The sequence below is a fragment of the Rhinichthys klamathensis genome, unplaced genomic scaffold (genome assembly GCF_029890125.1).
Source record: "Rhinichthys klamathensis goyatoka isolate OS25496 unplaced genomic scaffold, OSU_Roscu_1.1 h1tg000109l_1, whole genome shotgun sequence".
In the NCBI taxonomy this organism is placed as follows: domain Eukaryota; kingdom Metazoa; phylum Chordata; class Actinopteri; order Cypriniformes; family Leuciscidae; genus Rhinichthys; species Rhinichthys klamathensis.
In genome coordinates this window covers 343,588-365,454 of record NW_026606647.1, presented here as the reverse complement: position 1 = coordinate 365,454, position 21,867 = coordinate 343,588, and the positions used below count along the sequence as shown (strand labels likewise).

Below are 21,867 nucleotides of genomic sequence, written 5' to 3'. Positions count from 1 at the left end.
AATTATTTGCCCAGGAACCCTCAAAACACCATACAGATATGCTCCAGCTGTGATGACAGCAAACTTAAAGGAATAGTGCACTTAAAAAATGAAAATTCTGTACATTTTTCATCATCATATGACTTTTTACCCCTAAAAACTCTCTGCTACCTCAGTACTCAGTGATTTTTATCATGCAATTACAATTAATGGGGAGTAGAGCTTTTAAGCTTTTACAAAAGCATCATATATTTACTCATTTTACTATAAGTTGTAGATTGATTTGGATAAGACACAAACCAAAATTTAAGCTGCTATTCACTTCATTCTTCCCTTCCTGCGAGCCGTGAGCAGATCACTGAGTCAGTGAGTTGAACACGAGAATCAGTGATTTGTGAACCAATTGATTTTCAAAGATTTGACTCAAAAGAATCACAATTCAGACCCTGCTTACTTCTCCAGTGAACTCCCAGGGAGAGCATTCCCTTTTATTATGTGAAAACGCAACCAAGTGCGCTCTTTTTGTGTTTCACGGAAGAAAGTAAGTCATATGGGTTTGGAATGACATGAGGGTGAGTAAATGACAGAATTTTCATTTTTGGCTGAACCGTCCTTTAAGAAGATCTGAAGGCAGAGGCAATGCATTAAAGTCACATACGTACACGCACACTGTGAGTGGCACGCTCATTGAAGCGCTAATGATTTGTGTGTGTGTGAGAGAGAGTTTGTGATCAGTGTTTATTCGACTCTGAGAGCAATGAGTCTTTCTCAGCTGTGTTTTCATGTCCGCTCTGGTCTCAGTGACACTTATGCCAAAACGAAGTAGAAGCAGGCCCCAGTACCAAATGTCTCTTCATCAGATGATGAGTAGAAATTGATGCATCTCGTCTTTTAAACGAAAAGTAGAAACAAATCAAAAATACTTCCAAATGGAATAGATTTTCTTATCTCGTATTTCGTTTTGTATTTAATGGCACTAAGAGTAAATCGGAAACATTTTTAATAGCTGTCAACAAGAGAATTGTGAATCCAGTCTATATCTGGAGTGGTCTCGCATGTGACCGCAGTTAGTATGGCCTTTTCGGCAGAGGACCTGGGAGAAACCAGGCTTACAGCATGTCCTCGTTCCCATGGTCGTCCTCGTAATCTCTGTTGTGGTCAAAGTCTGGACTGTGATTGGCTGTTGTCACGAGCGAAAGGGGGCCTTCGTGCTCCTCAGGGTCCAGTGGCTCCTCTTTTACGCTGATATGATGCCTTCGGAAAAAACAGAACAGTAACGTTCATTTATTTGCACAAAAAAAAAAGACGATTCTCAGAAGAAAAAAAAAGAATAAACCTTAATGAATGAATATTCTTTTGTTTATAGATATTATGTGGTGGCTTTGACTTTTTCTTTTTCTTTAATTTGAGTTTTTAAGTCGACACACCAAAGAATCGTTTTTGGTGAGGACGTCTATACAAAAAAATAAAAATACGCATAAAAATATGGATCTACAGTTTCTAGGCAATTTCGTGACAATTAAAACCATATAATCAATATGATCGAATCAGTGTCTAAATATTCAAAAACAAAAAGGAATAAAGTAACGACCAGCTGTTTCTATAATGAAAGACTAACAGAGGTGGGCACAGCAACACTCCTGATAACTCCACTTCCCTTTCAGCTCTTCCAACACCGGGATACCAGCCGGCTTTATTTTCCACAGCTGGCCTGACAACAGGGTTTTCACTTTGAATTGATAAATGAGGGAGATTAATAACATACGACTTTGCGACGAGAGAATGGACTGCGGAGAGCGGTGGCAGGCGTAGGAACGAGCGAGCGGACGTCCTGTCAGCTTCCCGGTGGTGTGCGATCAGTGCCGCTCTTCTCTCTCGTTAACATGCACAACCTGTGAGGCGGGTCTCTAGAGGACGACCCTGCGTAAGGTTCCGTCATTAATCAACTTCAAGCGTGCAAAAAGACACGGTGACCAGACAGCACGGCATACACTTTAAATACACGCAAAATTAATGCAACTTCTAACCAAAGTGTCAATAAGGGGAAGAAAAGCAGTGGCGGGGAGAGGGGAAGGGGGAGGCGCTGACGACGGGGCCCAACACAAACGCCTGTGATAAGAAACAGAGCCCTTACAAGAATAATAACGCTGTCAGTTGTAAACAAGGCAAAACATGAACCCCGGCCCACAGTCTGGGCAAAGGATTGTCCACAGAGATGAGATCTGCCAAATTTCTCATTACAGAAACACTGCAGGAATAGAGCGAGCGCTGACTGTACCGAGGAGCAAAACTGAAACGAATGAAAGAATAAACATTAGAAGCAGCTGTAGCAAAGCCTTTAAGTTAATTAGTCTCACATGGCAAACTATAGGTTTTCTCTGAGACATGTTTGGCAAATGTAATTGGCCACAATCTTTATTTCTCTCATGTGCTTCTCAGCCACGATTGTTAAGAAAGCAGCCATGCTAATGAGTTATCATATTTGTGTGTGAATAATAAGAAAACTCTCCCCATTCTATCGGTTTCAGATCAAAGCATCTCCATGTATCCATTGCCTCTCTAGCTGGAGGGCAAACATGAAATTGTTATTAATATGCAACTGAGATGCACTCCACTTTAGCCTTCATTGTAATTGGGACTGAAGCGTCTGACTGCAGACATCTGCAACAATACAAACAGGTGAGGCAGATGGAAGCCCATTTGTTAGATGTTATTATTTACGACTTTGAATCATAAGGCAGTGTGTGATTCAAAAGAAATAATGCTAGCATATAGAGGTTCTATTATCATAATGTACTTGTGTGTTTACAACATAATTACAGGCCTGGTTTACTTCATAGCATGTCAAGATGGATATAATTATATACTTATTTTAATAGTTGACATTTAATTACACCATTTGAAAAAGTTTGAGTTAACAATTTGTACACAGAATTTGTTTGATTTGAGAAAATCCAAAATAAAAACATTTTTGCAAAAGGTAACACTTTACAAAAAAGTACTGTGGTGGTACCACGGTAAAGTGATGGAGTCAGATGATAATACCATGGTAGTGGGTGTTACGTCATAGAAATGGAATTACCATGGTACTTGCCTAAAGCACATGCTATTAATATTTTATTTCATCACATGATGCTCTTGATAATGTAATCATAAAAATAAATTATGTTAATCAGAATATTCTGAAAAAAAAATGGATTTTCCTTTTCTTGTTTTATGTAGGGTCATACTTTATAAAACTCATGTTTGGGAAATACTATTAGATATTTTAATTACAGTTATAAATAATTTTTTGCATTGAAAAGTAATTTATGCTTGAACAGATTCTAAAATAAAAAGCTTTCCTTGCCTAATCTATCATTTCCACTTCCCTTTCCATTACTGAGAAAAGAAGTTTTTCAGCGAAACTGAAACGCGATGCCCTTGATAACATGATCCATAAATCTGGTTAACTTAATAAACCTCAGTGCTTTTTATGTGAATGTTTTATGTATGCTCGTACATTCTCACACTTTGTACAGCTCGTGTTTGGGCAACATCTTTGCTTTTGAGTGTGTTAAGTTGGCAAATGCCTGGAGAGGTGAGAGGCAGACAGCCTCATCCTGTCTCTCTGTATCCTGCGGATGGGGCAGGCCTGCAGCTATGTTACCTGCCATTAGCGTTTCTCTCATCCACATCTTCACGAGTTCATTACCGCGCCATTTAAAAAAAAAAAAAAAAAAAAAAAAAAACACGATTTGCTGATGTTTCACAGAAACGGCAATAAATCTGGCCGAGCAACAAATCAGCGTTCTGTCCTCCAACATCTGGAAACCATGTTGTCTGCACCGTATTATTTTAAGCTTCAAACAACACTGCGGCCCCTCCCATACAACAAGTGTATGGGGAGCTGTGGTTTCCAACCCCGACCGCAGCTCAGCTACATGGAAATCTTGGAGCAGTTTCGTCGGGGCTAATTACGACCCCCCACCCCTCCCTTCGTTGTTTTACTCTCGACAGCTCGGAGAGTTTTCGGACGTGCTGCGAGTCCTGTCTGGGTGGAAAAAGGAGGCCAGTTCTGTCATCTTCTATTCACCACTTTTGTAAATATTTAAACAAAATGGAGGCAATAATTAGGGAGGAACTCAACGTTGAACGCCGCACACTATTGACCCGTAATAAAAGCCAGTTTATAAACATCTCCTCGAAATAACACGGAGAGACACTATTTTCTTTACGAGCTCCCCCAGCCTAGAAACCTGCCAAAGGTGGGGTTTCCTTTCTAAGACTGCATTCACAATTCCTGCTTCCTCTGTCAACTGGTTTTCTATATAATTTCACGGCTGGCTAAACATCTACTGTAATGTACATCGAACCCTACTGTGCGTTCGGAGACTATTTTCAACTCCTAGCGACCTGGTGAAAAATGTCCACCACCTAAGCTGTACGAGCGTCGGCCTGCATGCGCGTGAGCCTAATGATTCCTGGACATCTCCCTGTACCTCGCGCTCTTATCTCAGTCACACACACATTCTGAAGGTGGGATGTGAGCCACTCACATAGCTGGCAGGGGTGAGCGTCCAGGGCTGCTGTCACTACCGTTGCTGTTCCCGTGGTCCATGGCCCCATTCATTTCCTCTCGGATGGCGCTGGCAAGCGAGTTAAGAGTGGGACTTCCGATGGAAGCGGTAGTGTATAGAGGTATGTTGTTCTCTGCCATTGAAGCCTAAAACAGAATGGAGGAGATGAACTCGGTGAGACCAATTCATTCAAAACATCGGGACCATTCAATGGCCTTCAGATACTTAGGCTCATCCAAAATAATAATCATTTCAGCCATTTTTAGAAGACTATTATAGAAACTATTTCAAAGTTTTTAAAGTGATAATGACGGCATGATTGTCTGTTCAAGAGAATTATTTTTTTTGATATTTTCTACAAAAAACCCCCAAAAGACAGAAAGCTTTTTAGTGCTATTGACACAAAATGAAATGCAAATGATGCAGATTAGGTGTGTACTCGATAATTATTTGATATATTTGTGCTTTATCATTCTCGTAGTGCCCTCAAGGGAATAATAGAAAACTGTAGATTCGTCATGCAAGACTGTCACCTTATAAACCAGCTAAAAGAGTAATATTTTCAGGCAAGCTTTATTGCTTCATCAACTGTACACAAAATGAGTACATACAGTACTATATTGTACAGTCAATGACTGGATGAAGGCAGGAACTAAAAAAACATAATAATATGGATAAGGATTGGATGCTGCAAGCTTGTGATTTTACCTGGAAGGCTGCAGAAAGGGCGGGACCATATCCCAAAGTGGTATGGATGTTCTTTACCAGAGCTGGACTTCTGTAGAGACAAAAATATACACACACGTTCAGCTCAGTAGTGAAACAAGTCATACTGTCTCCGGTCTACTGAGCAGATTGATTTTACACTGAAGTCAGTATTTAGAGTACAATCTGATTTCCAATGAAACTCAAAAGCAAAATCAATAGATGGCACTAAACTATCAAAAGCTCTTTAACACTGGAGCTCTGTCCCAAAACTAGCTGCCTACTTGGCCTACTTCACTTCCAATGCGAAGGCTGTTTCAAAATAATAATGCAGCCTTGTAATAATGCAAGCTTGTTTTGGCCAATATCTAAAGCAATGCATCTGTCAGTTGTGGAATAGGGAATCCCAGAATGCACTGACAAGCTAAGAAAAATAATAATAATTTCATTCGATATCGAAAAAGTATCATTCAAATTTGTACTTGATTTGATCTTGTACCCAATATTTCTGTGTATTCTTATACTTGTGTTGTTATCTTAGCAACATGCTAGCATCAGATCTTATAGAGCGCAAAACTTTTTCAGCAGCCTTGTTTGAGGAAGTATTTTGTTAAAAATAAATCCCCCTATCCACCTTTTTCCTAACGACCCTACTGCGTTTTAGATTATGGGAGTCACTTCCAGTTTGGGGAAGTTCCACTCCAAAAGCTTGTGCTACAAATAATCTTTATCTGAATGAGCTGTACAATTTCCTTCATGTTCTATTTTCAGAAGTCAGGGGAATAACGCAATGCTTGGTATTTTAATGTGACATGGTATAACAAGAATATCTATGGCACGAATATTTTTCTCCTTTTTATTTCGCTGTAACAGTATGAAAAAGACAACATATACTGTGCGTTTGTGGTCCGCTCTTCCAATTTATATTACGATATATCCCATGAATAATTCACAGGAATGCACTAAGAATTTCTCGTTTTTCTCACCAAATCCTCACGTCTCATTCCAGGTTTGTTTTCACATGGATGCTTTAAAATGTAATTGTCTCCCCTTTTCACTTCTAATCCTAGTGTTTGCTGGAATGTTTCTAAAGCAGGTAAATACAATATTTATTGTCTGTTAAAATGACAGATATATCTGAAATATTATCACATTTTTGATTAAGACAACATATGTTGCATAACAGACATATATTACTACAGTGATATTTAACTCGGCCGAAATATTGCTGAGAAAATAATCAAGCTTTTGGGGTTAATCCTGGTCTTTTGTAGTAATTTGTTAATGCTTTTACACTTTTAAATTTCCATGCGAACAGAATAATGGTGCCTAGTTTTTGAAAATGTTTATTATTTCATTCGAAGATTGAAACTTTTGCTGATGGTTTACAGTTTAACAGAAATGAATCCCAAAGCATCATGGGGTGTAGGAAAATGGTGGATAGAGAAAAAGAATGGGATGTTTACTTCTTTCTACAGTATATACTTAGAAGGTAATTGCCTATGTAGACAATAGATTACAAGGAAGCTCGCCAAGTTTTGGAACAGAGCTTATATATGTAAAGTTGTCACATTTTAAAATCACATATTAATATAAATCAGATGACACTCAAATAAGCCATTTCATCTATTATGAAAACCAGATATGACAAAAGCACAAGATACATACAGGATGAGCGAGCACATGGAGGCGGGGCATGCAGGGAGGGGGTGGGGAAGGAGGCGGAGCTTACTGTACAGGCAGATCATCACAGCTTTCGTCCGCCGCATGCTTCCTGGGGCGACCTCGTTGTATGTGGCGGCCGCGTTTAAACTCTTCATCGTCTACGGTCCAAAAGGACCCAAAGTCATCCTCAACTCTTACAAAGCATTTATGCAGGGAGAGATTGGTGCGCACAGCACCCTGGGATGGGGGAGAGGGGCAGCAAGCAGCCAGATGCGGATGTAGCAAGACAGACAGACAGTGATAGAGAAGAGGATATGAAGTGAATGAATGGATAAGCACAAGCGACCAGGGGTTATGGTTCAAACAGCCAGCACATAACTCGCATACAGGCACAGAGACGCACGCTAAAGCTAGTAGGGGGTCAATGGGCGGCACAGCACAGAGACAATGACATGGAGCCCATCCATCAACACCACGAGACACGGGTTTGCTCAGCCATGCTGTATGGGATGGCGCTGGAACACCTACCCGCTGATCTTTTGCGGCCTTCTCTTTTGGAACTCTAGCTCGTCGACAGTCCATACCGCCCCTTTAACGTTTTCTACTCGCACAAAACACTTGTGAAGACTAAGGTTATGCCGCACTGCATTCTGCAGTTGGTGTGAGAGAAAGAAAAGAGCTATGAGTGCAAAAGGAAATGTGCTGGAAAAAATTTGACATTTCAATATGTTGTACAACAGCTTTTTTTTCTTAAATAAAACCCACATTCTCTTGTATTTTACATTGTAGTACATTTCCAATAATGATGTATCATCATTTACTCACTTTGTTCAAAATCTGTGTAACAAAAAAAGAGATGTTTTGCAGAATGTCTTGAATGCCAATGGAACCAAACGGCACTAATTCTCTTCTTTGAACTGATATTTGTTCGCTACAGCAGGACTTTTAAGAGAACAATGACTTACATATGGGTCTGTTTGTCACACAAAGCCATATATGACATTTATGGTGTTTTTTTGGAGCTTGAAAGAGCAGCAGGGGACATTCTTCATAACATCTCCTTTTTTTTGTTCCACAGAAGAAAAAAATTATAGCATTTTGAATCGAGTAAATGATGACAGAATTTTAAGAATCTAAAAAAACATCCTTAAAATAAGATATATTTAACTGAAAAGCAAAATTATACATAAAAGCAAAAACATTTTAAAACATTTTTCAGACAATATATTAAATACCATGTAACATTTCCCAGTTTTTTACTAGCTGTTTTGAAGTTATATACAATAAATATGTTTTTAAATACTTATATTCAGCAAGGATGCATTAAATTAGAGTAACATTAAATTAAAAAAAGAAAACATTTATTTAAAATTGTAAGAATATTTCACAATATTACAGTTTTTACTGTAGTTGTGATCAAATAAATGCAGCCTTGGAGAGCATAATATTAAAATGTTTTTTGCAGAATAGTTTGCTATTTCCAAAACACTCCCTAAACAAAGAAATGCAATGATCAAGAGCCAGTTGTAGCAGCACCTTGGACTACCAACACAATTCCAGACTGCACAAATAGTCTGATAAACACGACTTTTTTTGGCAGTTATGACTTTAGCACTGTAGCTGAACAATGAGGGGAAGAGAAGTAATTCTAACATGCTCTGCTTGTTGCGTCCTTATAAATTACCCTTTCATCAGGCCATTTGTACAACATGAGGGTGATATTTAGCAAATAAAGCTCTCCTTGATTGATGGAGGTCTGTGTGGGTGTTGTCACTCTGGTGCTTTATCATTCAGCTCTGGTAAAAGTCACAGATAGTTCATCATTTTCTGCCTCACTTCAAAAACGGAAACTGAAAACGCTTGAGTTAGATGCCAATGCTCAACAAACTCAGCCAGGGGAAAACATCCTACTCAAATGACCAGATTTCCCCTTAAAGCTCTAGAAATTATTTCAGAGAAAACCAAAAAACACTTTCAAAATAAATCCAAATGAAGAGGGGGTCTCTTCCAGATACTTCTAAGGACCATTAAGTGAAATAAATCATATTTGGGGAAAAATGCATACTTTCTCTGGGTAATTTGAACTTGTTAACTAAATCTCACTGGGCAAAATGGTATAAAGTACAGCAATTTTACATGATTTCTGTTTGTATTTCTGAGGGCTGGTGGTGTTTGGAATAATTCAGATATTTTGTAATGGTCATTATGCTGTGATATCTTAATTCCTGGAAACAGAAAATGTGTTTGTCAGTATGACAGTGTTTAAATAACTAAAATATACAGTGGTGTCTAAAAGTCTGAGAACACTAGTGAAAATATGTATATTTTGCATTTTAATTTGATCTAATTTCATCATTTTTTAATTACAAATTATATAAGCAGCATTACATTATTATGAAAAGTTCTGATAAGTGAAATATAAAGGAACGTGAAAGGAAGCAAGAACGTGACCATCTAAACAAAAGTTCATATGGCAAATTTCACAAATTTTTGATTTTAAATTCCAGAACTGTAATGTAGTCTCAGACTTCCACAGTATCTCCCTTATTCTTATATGCTTGTCATGAGCGAAGAATTGTGTGGTCCAATAAGAGTGGTGTGTGCTGAATTCTGGGGGTGGTTTTCTACTGCCAGGGGCTTAACAGTTCCACATTCTTCAACAACCGAGTTTTTTGTTTTCATTAAAAAAAAAAATCCATGAAACAATGAAAATTCCAAATTCATTGTATATTAGTAACAGCAGGGAATAGAGAACAAGAACTGTGAGATCACCTTCCACGTCGCTGCATTGCGTCTGAAATATGCAAACATTCGCGTGAACCAGTTGTAGATCTCGTTTAGTGTTAGCTGTCTTTCCGGCGACTCTAGTATTGCCTGGAAAAACACACACACACACACACACACAAATGCTGATAAGCAAAAAGCTGTTTCATTTCCGTTCAAACCTGGAGCAAAAACAAAGTGAGATGCACATGGTATGTCAAGTTAAAGTTGATCTGAGGGTGCATGTAAAACAGCTCCACGCTTTTCCGTTCTGAAATGGGAGCTACTTTGTTTACTGAACGCTTCCTTATGCAAATGTGGCAATTTGAGTACAACCTTTTCCGCTAAACGACCAGAATTATTTTTTTTTTTTTTATAGAGCCAGATTATAAAGCGGCAATTATCCCGGGCCCAGATTAATGCCCGTGTGATCACAGATTACCGGTTCAGGCCTGATAATTGACTGGGCATCTCAAAGACGCCCCGTTCCTACTGTTGTGTGAAATGAATTCCGTAATAATCACATTGGCTGTAATACTTAATCAAAAGCAATTGTTATATATGGGCTTTTTGCCCCTCTATGAACAGCAAGTGCTCTCACGCTCATTTGCAGATGGCTAATCTTGAGCTCTGCTGTTAAATTGCATCTGAAATTTAATGGCTGCGGCGGTGGGGGTTTAGGGGTTTGTCTTTAAAGAAGTTTGCAGTGAAGCATGTTAGATGCATGTAAAATCTAAAGTGTAGATGCTCAATTACAATGCAATAGATGGGTTAAATGCGTCATATGAAAGTGGCTGCGGTCTTACCTGTCGTATTAACGAAGCGTATGTGAAAGGAGGTCGTACTTCAGCATTCATATAGAACTCTTTGTTCTGGACAATATCTGTTCACAAAGACAAAAAAAATATGAAGAATTGAACTAAAGAAAACCTGGTCACGCTTTACATTATATTAAACTGTAATTTGTGACAGTGTATAGGGTAAATTGTAACTAAAAAGACTGGAAAGCTATTTTCCATATGAGAAGCATACAAGAGAAGGCAAATTATATACAAACATCTCATTTTCATTACTGTGATACAAAATTAAGTAAATAAATAAATCAATAAATAAATACAGTAATCATGTGCTATTTAAAATTCTATAGTATTTATACATCATAGTAGTATTAAAAATAAAAGAATGACAGTAGTAAAATAGAACAATACTAAATCTAATGAGAATCAACACTAAGAATAATTACAAAAATAAAATAAATACATAAAATAAATCAAGATAAAATCCAGACATATTAGAATAATGAGATTTTGTGTTTAATTTGTGCTGTTTAATTGCCATAAAGATAATGTTAGAAAGCAAAAAACATTTTCATATAATTATTTTAATTAATATAATTTATTTAATTATTATTTTGGTTTTGGGGGGAAATGTGATTTGGCATATTATATCGCAAGATTCACCCACTGATTCAATGTATTGTAAGTCACAAGGAAGCTTTCCAGAGTCTGCCCGTACCTGGAGATATAGGCATGTTGTACTTGTCCGAGTAGCGTCTGCGCATGGGACCGACACTGTGCAGGCTGGTGGGGGTGATAACAGAGTGGGTTTGTGAGAGCGGCGTGAGGGGGGCAGTCGGGGTGGTGGGTGTCTGGGGTAAGCTGAGGGGCGGCGAGGCCTCGGGAGCTGTCTTGGACAAAGTTACGTTGGACACCAGGTTCAGCTGAAAAGAAGCAGAGAGCATTGTTAGTCACCACTGATGCCTGTGTGTGGATGCTAATTGTTAACACACCATCCAATCAATCTCTGCGCCACAGAGGAGCATGTTGGTTTGTAAATATTTGTAAACACTATGCTTTCGCTTTCTGCGTCCATCATTCTGCGAGCAAATAGCGTACAGCCCCCTGGTTGCCTCTTTGTTTGGTCTGCTGGCGTGCTCCCAGAATGCCTAGCTCACTCTCTTTGCTCTCGGGCAGCAGTCTTGCTGGCTGATGGAATGAGTTTCTCACTGAGCCCTAAGAGGCTCCTAATAAGCCGCAGACAGAGAGAGGTCAATCTACACTAATTACAGGCTCAAATTGTATTGTAAGGACCCTAATTAGTGGCTACTTACAGGGGTGATACTACGATTAAACGTCACATCTGAATGACCCTCATCAGCCCAATGGTTTGGCATAAGATGGTTCTTCTGGAGAATAGTTTCCAGAAAAATACTTTCTTCCTCCCTTATCAAGTGGCACGATGTGGGGGTCTAGTAATAATGGCTATAAGGTAAACTAATTAACCAGTGGGTTCGTAAAGGTGCAGTCCCGCTACCAACAGCTGCGTTGAGTCGTCAGTGTCAGATTTCCTCTTCTACTGGAGTGGAAAACGCGATCCTGACCCGATGCTCCTGCTATTAATTTGTAGGCGATGGGAAAAAAGCTAATGACACACATACATATTTCCCCACCAAATTGGTCTAATTGCTAATTTGCCAAAGGAGGCCTCGTTACCAAATTAAACATGATTTCACTGGGAGGGTGGAAAAGCGATGAATGCATGGACAAGCAGAGAGGAGCAAAGAAAAAAAAACAACAACGAGAGGGCATGCGGAGGTGGGTTTTTCGTCGTGCGCCACAATCGCCTACAGATTGGGTGAACAAATTAATGAAATGTCAAGGCTGTCAATTGCTTTGGAGGTATCAGATGTCTAATTTTGCTCTATAATGGCGGCGCTGACAGTGCAGACGGCGGCGAGGCGAGTGAAAACCAACAGACAGTGTTTAACATCTAACCCCCGGCCACGCAGATACGTCGCAGGCCACGCAATTACCACACACCCTATTAACGGTCATTACCATACAGATGCTCTGTTTGATAGACAGGTACATAATAAAGAAATTTGAGGGATGACAGAAGCTTCATCCTTGACATGTCATTGTCTTCATGCTTATCTAACCTTTTTTTGTTGTTAATTGCTTTCTCTCTGTGCTAAAATCACATTAGAAAACCAATAGTTCTGGTCTTCGATGCTTATTGGTCAATAACGGGATCCAGTCATGTTAAAATTCACCATATAGTACCAGTTATGATTCCTTGCTACTGTATATCACTGCACTGCCTTAGTAAGGGATTATATGAATATTATTTAGGAAGGCAAGGGAGTTGTTTGCAGGGTTATCATCATTAACTAAAACCATAAAAACATTTTTAATACCTAAAAAATTAAATAAAATGACTGAAATAAAAAAGTATAAAAAAAACTTGCTTCACAACTATCTGAAATAAAACGACTACAATTAAATAAAATAAAATAATAAAATAAAACTTTGTAAAAAAAAAAAAATATTGACATTAAAAAAGGAAACATATACACTACCGTTCAAAAGTTTGGGGTCGGTACGATTTTAAATACTTTTAAAAGAATTCTCTTCTGCTAACCATGGCTGCGCTTATTTGATTAAAAATACAACAAAAATCAGTTATAGTATTAAATATTATTCCAGTGTAAATCAGCTGTTTTCTGTGTGAATATATAGTAAAGTGTAATTTATTCCTGTGATCAAAGCTGAATTTTCAGCATCACCAGTGTCAGTGTCTTCAGTGTCAAATGATCCTTCACAAATCAGTATAATATGAGGATTTGATGCTCAAGAAACATTTATTATTATTATCAATGTTGAAACAGTTGTTGGTCTGTCAGTTGTACAGTTTTTTTTTTTTTTTTTGGATTCTTTGATGAATAGGAAGTTCAAAAGAACAGCATTTGTTTGAAATAGAATCTTTTGTAACATTATACATGTCTTTACTGTCACTTTCGATCAAATTAAGTATTGATTTCTTTCCTCCAAAAAATAAAAATAAAATTCTCACTGACCCCAAACTTTTGAACGGTAGTGTATAAATATGACAAAAAAAAAGCTAAATTACTAAAACTTCAACTTAACTTTAAAATGAAAAAAGAAAATACAAAAAGAAAATCTAATTCAAATTATTTACAAAAATTATAATAGTATATTATTGATTCTAAAATAACGCTGGTTGTTTGTCATACACTTATTTTTTTTTGTTAAAGAAAATGTGAAAGCGGTTTTTAAATGAATAAACGTAAAAATTTTAAATGAAAAATGTAACTTTAGATTCCATTAAACACACACTAAAAGATACAGCCTAAGTCTGAGCATATAAGACCTATCAGGCTTTCCCTGCAAGGATAAAATGACATGCACAAATAGGGGGACTAAGAAAAGGGACTCAGTTTGGGCCAGGGGTTTTGAACAGTATGGACTCATTCAACCTCTGTGCACATCAGCTAGCTTTGTTACCTATATTCCTCATCCACAGCGAATAGCCTCTACAATAGGCCAGACAGGCGAGTAATGACCCTCCTTTTGTTTTCCTGTACCATTTGGGTGCTCTCCAATACACCCGCAAAATGAGACTTGAGAATAAAAATAATTAAATGGTAATTGGTGATCTAATTATACTGGCTTTCACTTGCCAAGCTGCCATGGAAAACAGAAGACAAAGCTGCTAAAAAAAGCTAAACAAACAACAACAAAAAAATCTGCTGTTTAATTATGGACAATGAAAAGGTCAGATCACTGACGAGAACGCTTAGTGACACCTTCGTTCGTAAACTCGTGCACGCACATGTGCACGCACAAACACATAAACAACTGCTGCCTGAGGCAAAATATCTCTTAAAATGAGCTGTTGATAAATATGAATGTTATTGGGGCAAGATTAATGAGCAGTATATCAGACCGCAAAAAACATCTAATTTGTTCATAAGTAAAATCGTGACTCTAAAACTAAAGACACATTTCAAAATAAGCCAAGCTAATTTGAAATAAATGTCAAGGCTTTTAGCACAACAATGCTGTTGAGTAAAACGTGACCAAATGGAAGCTCTGTAATGGTAAGTAATGGTAAAATTAAATAATGGCTTCTGACCATCAAGCATACAGTACACAAAAACAATAATAGCAGCTCATAATAAAGTGGTTATTTGTAAGGGTCCTCCTCTCTGCTACAAGCTGCCCGTGGGGAGAGATGGCTAGCTAACAACACTATCAATATTCCAGACCGATTTTTATACACAAGCGTCGCTGTGTCAGATACCTCTGTACAAATGCTAATCCAAACAATCAGCATGTGACAGAGGCAGAGCTCCACTGAATGAACCACCATCCCAGGACACCATCTCTGGGCTCCTGAGCACCACGGGGCCCCTGAGCAGTAAATAAATGATCAAACCGAAGAGAGGGCGACTGATCAATGATCAATTTGAATATTTGTAATGGTCTGTGAACCCTTGTTTTTCCATGAATTGTTGTAAAATAATTTCAAAAGAATATGTTTTAACTGTATGAACAGCTGTAACGTAAAATATGGTCCAACAATGTTAGAAAAAAAAAAAAGTAAAGAGTAACATTGTGCATCCCAATTTAAAAACTCATACTGTACTTTGCCTTAAAATTATGTACTTTCATTTGTTTCAGTATGTAAAGTATGCAAGTATTAGGACTAACAAATAACATCAGCATTTTTCACAGTCAAAAGTGAATGACAAAGAACTGTAAAAGCAAACAGAGATGCACTCCAAAAATCCACCTGAGAAAGTATATAATCAATGCACATTCAACATACTATCATTTTGTGTGCTCTAATTCCTATCTAACATGTCATTTAGGATGGATAGTATGCAAAGACATGAGTACTCACTGGCTGTGGGGTGGGTTTGGGCTCTGTAGACTTCACATGAAGATGAGTCATCATGGCTTGGAGACGCTCTTTATCTTTTGATAACTGTAATAAAATAAAAAAACAGAAAAAAAGACAGAAAAATTATAATAAAATTTAGAAAAGGTTAGATTTTTTTTTGACATGCATTTTAGTGTAATATTCTCTCAGCTATCAGTAGAACAAATAACATCTTGTGGAAGGACAACTGACATATGCATGTTTATTCATGACATACATGTTCTCAGAATGTGCATGTGACCTTTACACTTGATCTAGAGACACAACCCTAAGGGTTTATTAGCAAATGAGAATGAACACACACACAATAGCCTTCAGTCATGATTACTTCAGCCAAAGTGAATCCACAACCAACATTAGAGGACCTCCCCAACCTCCACACACTCTGATCTGGACCAAAAACATTGTTAGTCTGAGTAGATCATAGAAACCATTGGCACCAATGGACTTGGTCTCTATGGTCTACTTAGGCTTGCTTTTGAGGAATGCAGCCTATGTAGTTCTGCTCCTCTGAGCTGCTACCGTACTTCTCCTGAATCTACACGGTATGTGTGGTTCTTTAAATCTCTCTCTCTGCTTTGGTGTAGTATAGAAGAAAGGTTTGAAGACTTTATCGGCATCATGACAATCCCTCATGTAACAGCCTAATTATATTTCGAGCATTTGAATTGAGCATAGAGTATAAATGGCTAATATATGGACAGATGACCATGTACAGTAGATAGAGAATGATCACTGGACTTTGATGCCTGTGGTGAATTTCACCAGCATGCAAAAAGATCCTATAATTAAAAAAGTCGTATACATTAAGAAATTAAAATATTGATACAAATATAGAGCTGGATTTGACCTCAAATTGCCTGCATGAGCACAACAGTTCAATGTGTTAATTGCTGCACAATGGCTCTGGCACTTTCTAATGCGATCTGACTGAATCCAAGAGAGAATATGTCTCGCTTCTCCTCTTAAAACCGAAACTCTACACTAACCATTTATCCTCAGCTCTATGATGCCATTCGGTGAGTATTTGTCACGATTAATGTGTATTAACAAGCAATGCAATACAATAAACAAAATGAGTCAATGAATCCATTGAAATGACTGGTAGCGCACCCACCATTGTTGGTGCGCCTGGGTTTTTTCACAAAGTGTTTTATTGTGGTGCCAAATAGTTAAAAGTCATAAACGACTTTAAAACCCAGTAAAATTGGAAATGTAATTATCTTGTGGAGTTAGCCCTAGGGCACTCCATATATCTTTGCCTAGCTGTCATGCGAACATAACACATTTTTAATGACTGGTTACTCACAAATGTACAAAATAATTTCATTTTTATCCCTCCCTCTTCTATCTCTGAGCTGCTACTTGAGATAAAACGAGTGAGAGAGAGAGAGAGAGCGAGAGAGAGAGACAAGTATCAAAGTTTTGATGAAGCCAGAAAAGGAGATGAACGAAGAGAAATTACATGATACCTGCAATTCCAGCTGTTGAACTACTTGCATCTGTACCCGGCACTGCGCTGTGCTCCTGTCATCCAAGGCATGTTCATTATTCAGATGTCTACAGAGAGAGAGAGAAAAAAAAAAAAAGAGAGAGAGAGAGAGAGAGAGAGCAGCCTTCATTTTAGTACCATATTTTACAGCCATCTATTAAACATTTGATAAAACTTTCATGGTAAAATATTGAATTACATTATCTGCACATTCTGCAGGGCAGTCATTTATTTCTCCATATTGGAAAAGTGAAAATGGCCTGAGATGCGCACATACTAAAATGATAAAAAAGTAAATAAAGCCAATGTCCACACATCCACAAATATCAAATTCCCCAAACACAAATGAAGAGTGTTCTAACAAGATCTCTGCATTACCGGAAATAGAAGCGCTCCTTACATGCCTCATGCATAATTCACGAAGTGGCCGTTTTTCATGCAATCCTACAGAAACGGAGTTGAGTGGACGGGAAAAGTGCCTCGCCAAAACTCAGGTGAATAAAACGATATTATAAATTGTCCGACGTGCACTCCACAACCCTCCCAGCTTTTAAAAATTAAATGGATTCTTCTTATTTTTGGTGCCTTCTGCAGTTAATTATGTCATCTAGATTAAGAGAACTCAAATGAAGCCAGGAGGAAAAAGGCAAAGGACAACAAGGAGAAAAGAGATGGAATCTGTCATAAACTTGAATTATGAATATAATTATGCATGATTATTTTATACCGCCAAGACCTTTTTTTTCTCCCTTGCACGTTTATAACTAATCTAAATAAGTAGCTGGCCTTGGCAAAGCGGGCCAAGCTTTCCTTTTTTTTTTTTACCTCTTCTTCTTTTTTTTGTGGTGATTTATATAAAATGGTGGAGATAAGACTCACGACTGAAGGAAATATGATTGGAGGATCTTTATCAGCCCTCGCATGAATTATGGTTTGAAAATGCTTATGCAGGGGCATTTCATTAATCATTTAATCATAATCCGTGCAGGATGTTTGAACTGATTTCACAAATACCCTTTCATTTCACTACTTCATTATGCCTGCTAATGGATCCAATATATTATATATATCATAAATTATATCGCATCTTCACTGACCATGTAGGTCACTGTCACCAGGCAGAGGCTGGTGGAACGGAACAGTAGCGTTTTCCACTCTTCTTCCCAAATGTGCGTTCACAGTCTTCTGCCGCAAATCAAAATGTCGTGCCCGGACCTGAGCAGGGGCCGAGACAAGGGGAGCCAGAACTAATGTTGATGGTGTAATAAATTTGGCGAGGTGGCGTGACATGATGGCAGCGGCGCCATTATTAAGAATAAAGACAACATACGAGCACGGCTGAAGATACATGTGGGGAAAACACACTCGACAACACTCGTGACAGAGAGCGGTTTTGACTTCGGAAGTGGAGCACTCAACCTTGAAAGGGAAATGATCTAAACGAGCGTCAAACGGACTCTGTTTTCCTTCAGAATGAGCATATAAATACCACGTGTCTTTTTGAACGTTGACACTGCATGAATGCACCTTTAAAGATATTCTGAATAGATCTTTTCGTAGAAATAACACAAGGATTAGAGGCGGCGAGTGTTTTAACGTGGCCATGATATATCCACACCTTGTTTAAAACTATACTATGTCTGTTCTGGCTTCCAACATTAATCAAGTGAAAACAAGCCGCTTTTGAAGTCAGGGAAGGTTGAAGAGGGATCATGTAAACATTTCAAAACAACCACCCAGTTTTCATTTGCGGAGAGATAAAATAGGTGCAGGGCGTCTCGCATTTTCAATGAACATGGCTGGACGTGACATGCTTTGGAATTCGTAGTTCGCATCACCCGGCGAGCCCCCGCTACCTCTTTTCATCCTTTGTTACAGTGGACGTTTCTCTTTTTTTCCCCCGTCCTCTCCTCCGTTCCGTCTAATGACATGTAGAGTCACAGTGCATAATTAATAGGAAATGAAATATTCAAATGGCCCTTAATGCAGCCTCTCGGAAGAGTGTCTGGACAAGAGGAGCTCCTGAGAACGGCAGAATTGACATCGGAAAGACTATGAGCGCTGGCATGTGTCACTTTCTGGACTTCAAAGGAAGGCTGTTTAAAAGCTTTCTGGCAGGATGACAGCCCTTAATGTAAATGGCCACAATAAAACAAGTTAAATAGACATTACTTAAACAGTCAGCATTTTACATATCACTGAAGCTGCCCAGGTTTTAATGATGCTCTAGGAGGCTGACGCCCTGAAAGGTCTTTTCTAGTATAGTGTTGGCGGGACGAACTATTGTTTATTCCCAAACACACGCAGCTGTTTCAATAGCTAAACATCCGCCTGTTTTTCCTTAACTCGTTGCATTATGTATAAGAATTATGCTTATCTACTGATTTTGTTTACTCATACTGCTTGTCTTTGATGGGTAAACACCCTTTTCAGGATGGGAAATACAAATGTGCGTGTTTGCGATAGGTAACAGTAAGCAGAAACCAGTTCTAAGACTAATACTCTACAAACTGTATTCAAATCATTAAGCAATGTACATTTTAAAGAAGATAAATATAAGATGACACCAAAACTCACAATACAGAGTTCGACCTTTCAAATATCCCTGGTCATAGATGCCTTGGACCTTTGTAAAAGCGTCCAATCTGTTATATAAACCTTTGCCCCTTCCTGTTCTGCTGGAAACACACACATTGTGACTGGTTTCCTTTTTTTATTTATTCGAATTATCATCCAGCACGAGATATTTCCCTTTAAAGACATAATAAATATCCATATGGTTTAAAACAACACTGCCGCACGTTATCGTTTGTTGTTGCTGGCGCGGCTGGCGGAGATCCACGTGACGTGAGTGCGCATCTCTCACTGTTCCTCGCTACGTGGCCCCGGGCCCCCATCTCTAGCTACCCAGAAAACTCTTATCATCCAGCTAATTTACTCCCTGATTTCTGTTTATGGTTCTTCAGGCCTGTTGGGTGGAGGATGTACATGTGGGAATGTTTAGCACATGGACGGTTAACACCTTCAGCGTGCCAGCTGAACTCTCACCCAGCCTCGCTTTTTACAAAGGCAGCTTTGTAGAGCATCTCCAAATGTTTTCTCAGCATGTTCCAAGCAGTTTAGTGCAGGCAAGAAAAGTAAACAAGATGTTGCCACGATAAAAACACTTGTGTAAACATCGCAGAGTGTACATAAAGAGAGAACTTCTCTCTCTCTGGCTCACTCTTTTTCAGCTCTGAAATGCTAATTTCTCTTATTTCAATAAGCAAATGGTGAATCATGGGTTTGGCCAATAGAAAAAAGGCAACGATGTGAACCACAATCCAAAAACATTTCAGATCCGTGGTTTAGAAACTTTCTCAAACTCTTGGGGGAGAGAGCGAACACACTTTAAATTTTTCTTCACAGGTAAACAGATTCGAGATAGACTACCGTAATTCCTCAAATAAAGACCGGGGCCTTTATTTACCTGAACTGCAGATGGTAGCCGGCTTTTATTTGAAGCAGGCTTTTATTAGAGGCAGGCCTTTATTTCTAATTCGCGTTCCCCGCCCGCCCGCCAGCCAAGTTTCCATGGTGACGCGTCGTGCTTGGTACGTGTTCACCAGAGCCAAAATAGCGCTGTATGACAGATGTAGCGCTTTTATTTCTAAATATTAACAAACTTGCTTACCATGTCATCAACTATCTTCTATTCTGACTCTCAAATCCCTGTAAGTGAGTTTGTTTTGTCGTTTAAAACCCTTTATAAATTATCTTGATCTGTAACGTGAGATGGGCACCGCAGTTCAGAGATTCCTGTCTGTTGGATTTGTTACGTTACAGCGCGTGAATTCATCAGTTTCTCCCGAAATACATGAAAGTAAGTGGCCGATGAACTGGGAGAAGAATAGAGTAAACTTTATAGTTACTTACACTGTGTATCTGATATGAATAAAACACGTCGCCAAATATATTTGAATGGATTGTTATTGCTGCTTCCATAGACACCATTGTGTATTTTACAAACTATAAATGTATTGTTTTGCTATAAATCATATCTATTTAAATGTCTGAAACCTAAAATAAACATGTGGTTAAAAACACTGAATAGTTGTGATATGACAACCGCTGAGCGAGTCCGTCTTTGAGTGTACACTAATTTTTCCCCGGCCTTAATTTGAGACCGGCCTTTATTTGTCCGCGTTGACCACGCCCCCGGGCACTATCAGAGGCCCGGCGTTTATTTGAATACCGGTCTTTATTTGAGGAATTACGGTATAGATGTTACTATCTGCAAAAGAGCCTGGGCCAGCTTTAAACATGCCCTCAAATAAACTGCCACTAGGAACCCGCTGTTTAAAACCCAAGCTTCGACCCTGAAAGAAACAGAGGTGGAAAATAATAAATAAAAAAAAACACACAAGACTGAGAAAGGGGTAGGAGTGCAGCTGTGCTTCTGCTTACCACTCGTTTTTCTCCTTGGTATCGGCTTGTGGGTCTTTGAGCCGGGCTTGTTTTAGTTTGAACCCGGGATAATGGAACAGTGTCATATCTTGTTTAGAGTGGGACTAATACAGCCTGACACACACTCACTGATCTGCTGCCACACGGCACATGTTCTCATCCTCTCATCACAAACACACACACATAGTGGAGATTAAGTGAGACCAGGTCTTCCTCAGAGAAGGGATCAGGGTGAACGCTGTGTAAACTGTGCACCTTTAGCCTGATCTTTGGTTTAGGTGTTATTTAGGGAGCGTGCCGCTGTGTGTTGGCCAGTATAGAATGGACTTTAACAGCATGGACAGGTCAGGCGTGATTCAGTTGAGTTAATACATAGTGGGCAGGTGAACAGACATTGGTTGCAGGTAAAACCAAAGCAACAGTTAGAGCAGTGGTGTTTCAGATACCAGTGTGGTGCTTGTGAGGGTGATGCAGATTGATTGTGGAAAAGTGTATTAGGCAATTGCATAGCAT

The 21,867-nt window shown here is 38.7% G+C and overlaps 1 protein-coding gene across 10 annotated transcripts in view; it reads right to left on the bottom strand.

Annotated features, from left to right (window-relative positions):
- Positions 1–737: 737 nt before the first annotated feature.
- The window catches only part of foxp1b (forkhead box P1b), a 199,016-nt gene continuing 177,886 nt past the window's right edge, over positions 738–21,867 (bottom strand). For 8 of the 10 annotated variants that reach the window (XM_056253697.1, XM_056253693.1, XM_056253694.1 and 5 more), the window contains 9 exons: positions 16,889–16,976; positions 15,378–15,461; positions 11,187–11,391; positions 10,478–10,554; positions 9,681–9,782; positions 6,976–7,145; positions 5,247–5,316; positions 4,518–4,684; positions 738–1,233 (listed from right to left, as the gene is read on the bottom strand). In XM_056253697.1, the coding sequence (XP_056109672.1) occupies positions 1,089–1,233; positions 4,518–4,684; positions 5,247–5,316; positions 6,976–7,145; positions 9,681–9,782; positions 10,478–10,554; positions 11,187–11,391; positions 15,378–15,461; positions 16,889–16,976 (1,108 nt within the window). In that variant the 3' untranslated portion in view covers positions 738–1,088. Of the gene's footprint in view, positions 1,234–4,517; positions 4,685–5,246; positions 5,317–6,975; positions 7,146–7,436; positions 7,559–9,680; positions 9,783–10,477; positions 10,555–11,186; positions 11,392–15,377; positions 15,462–16,888; positions 16,977–21,867 lie in introns of all 10 variants that reach the window. The other 2 variants (XM_056253699.1, XM_056253698.1) reach the window with 1 other exon arrangement.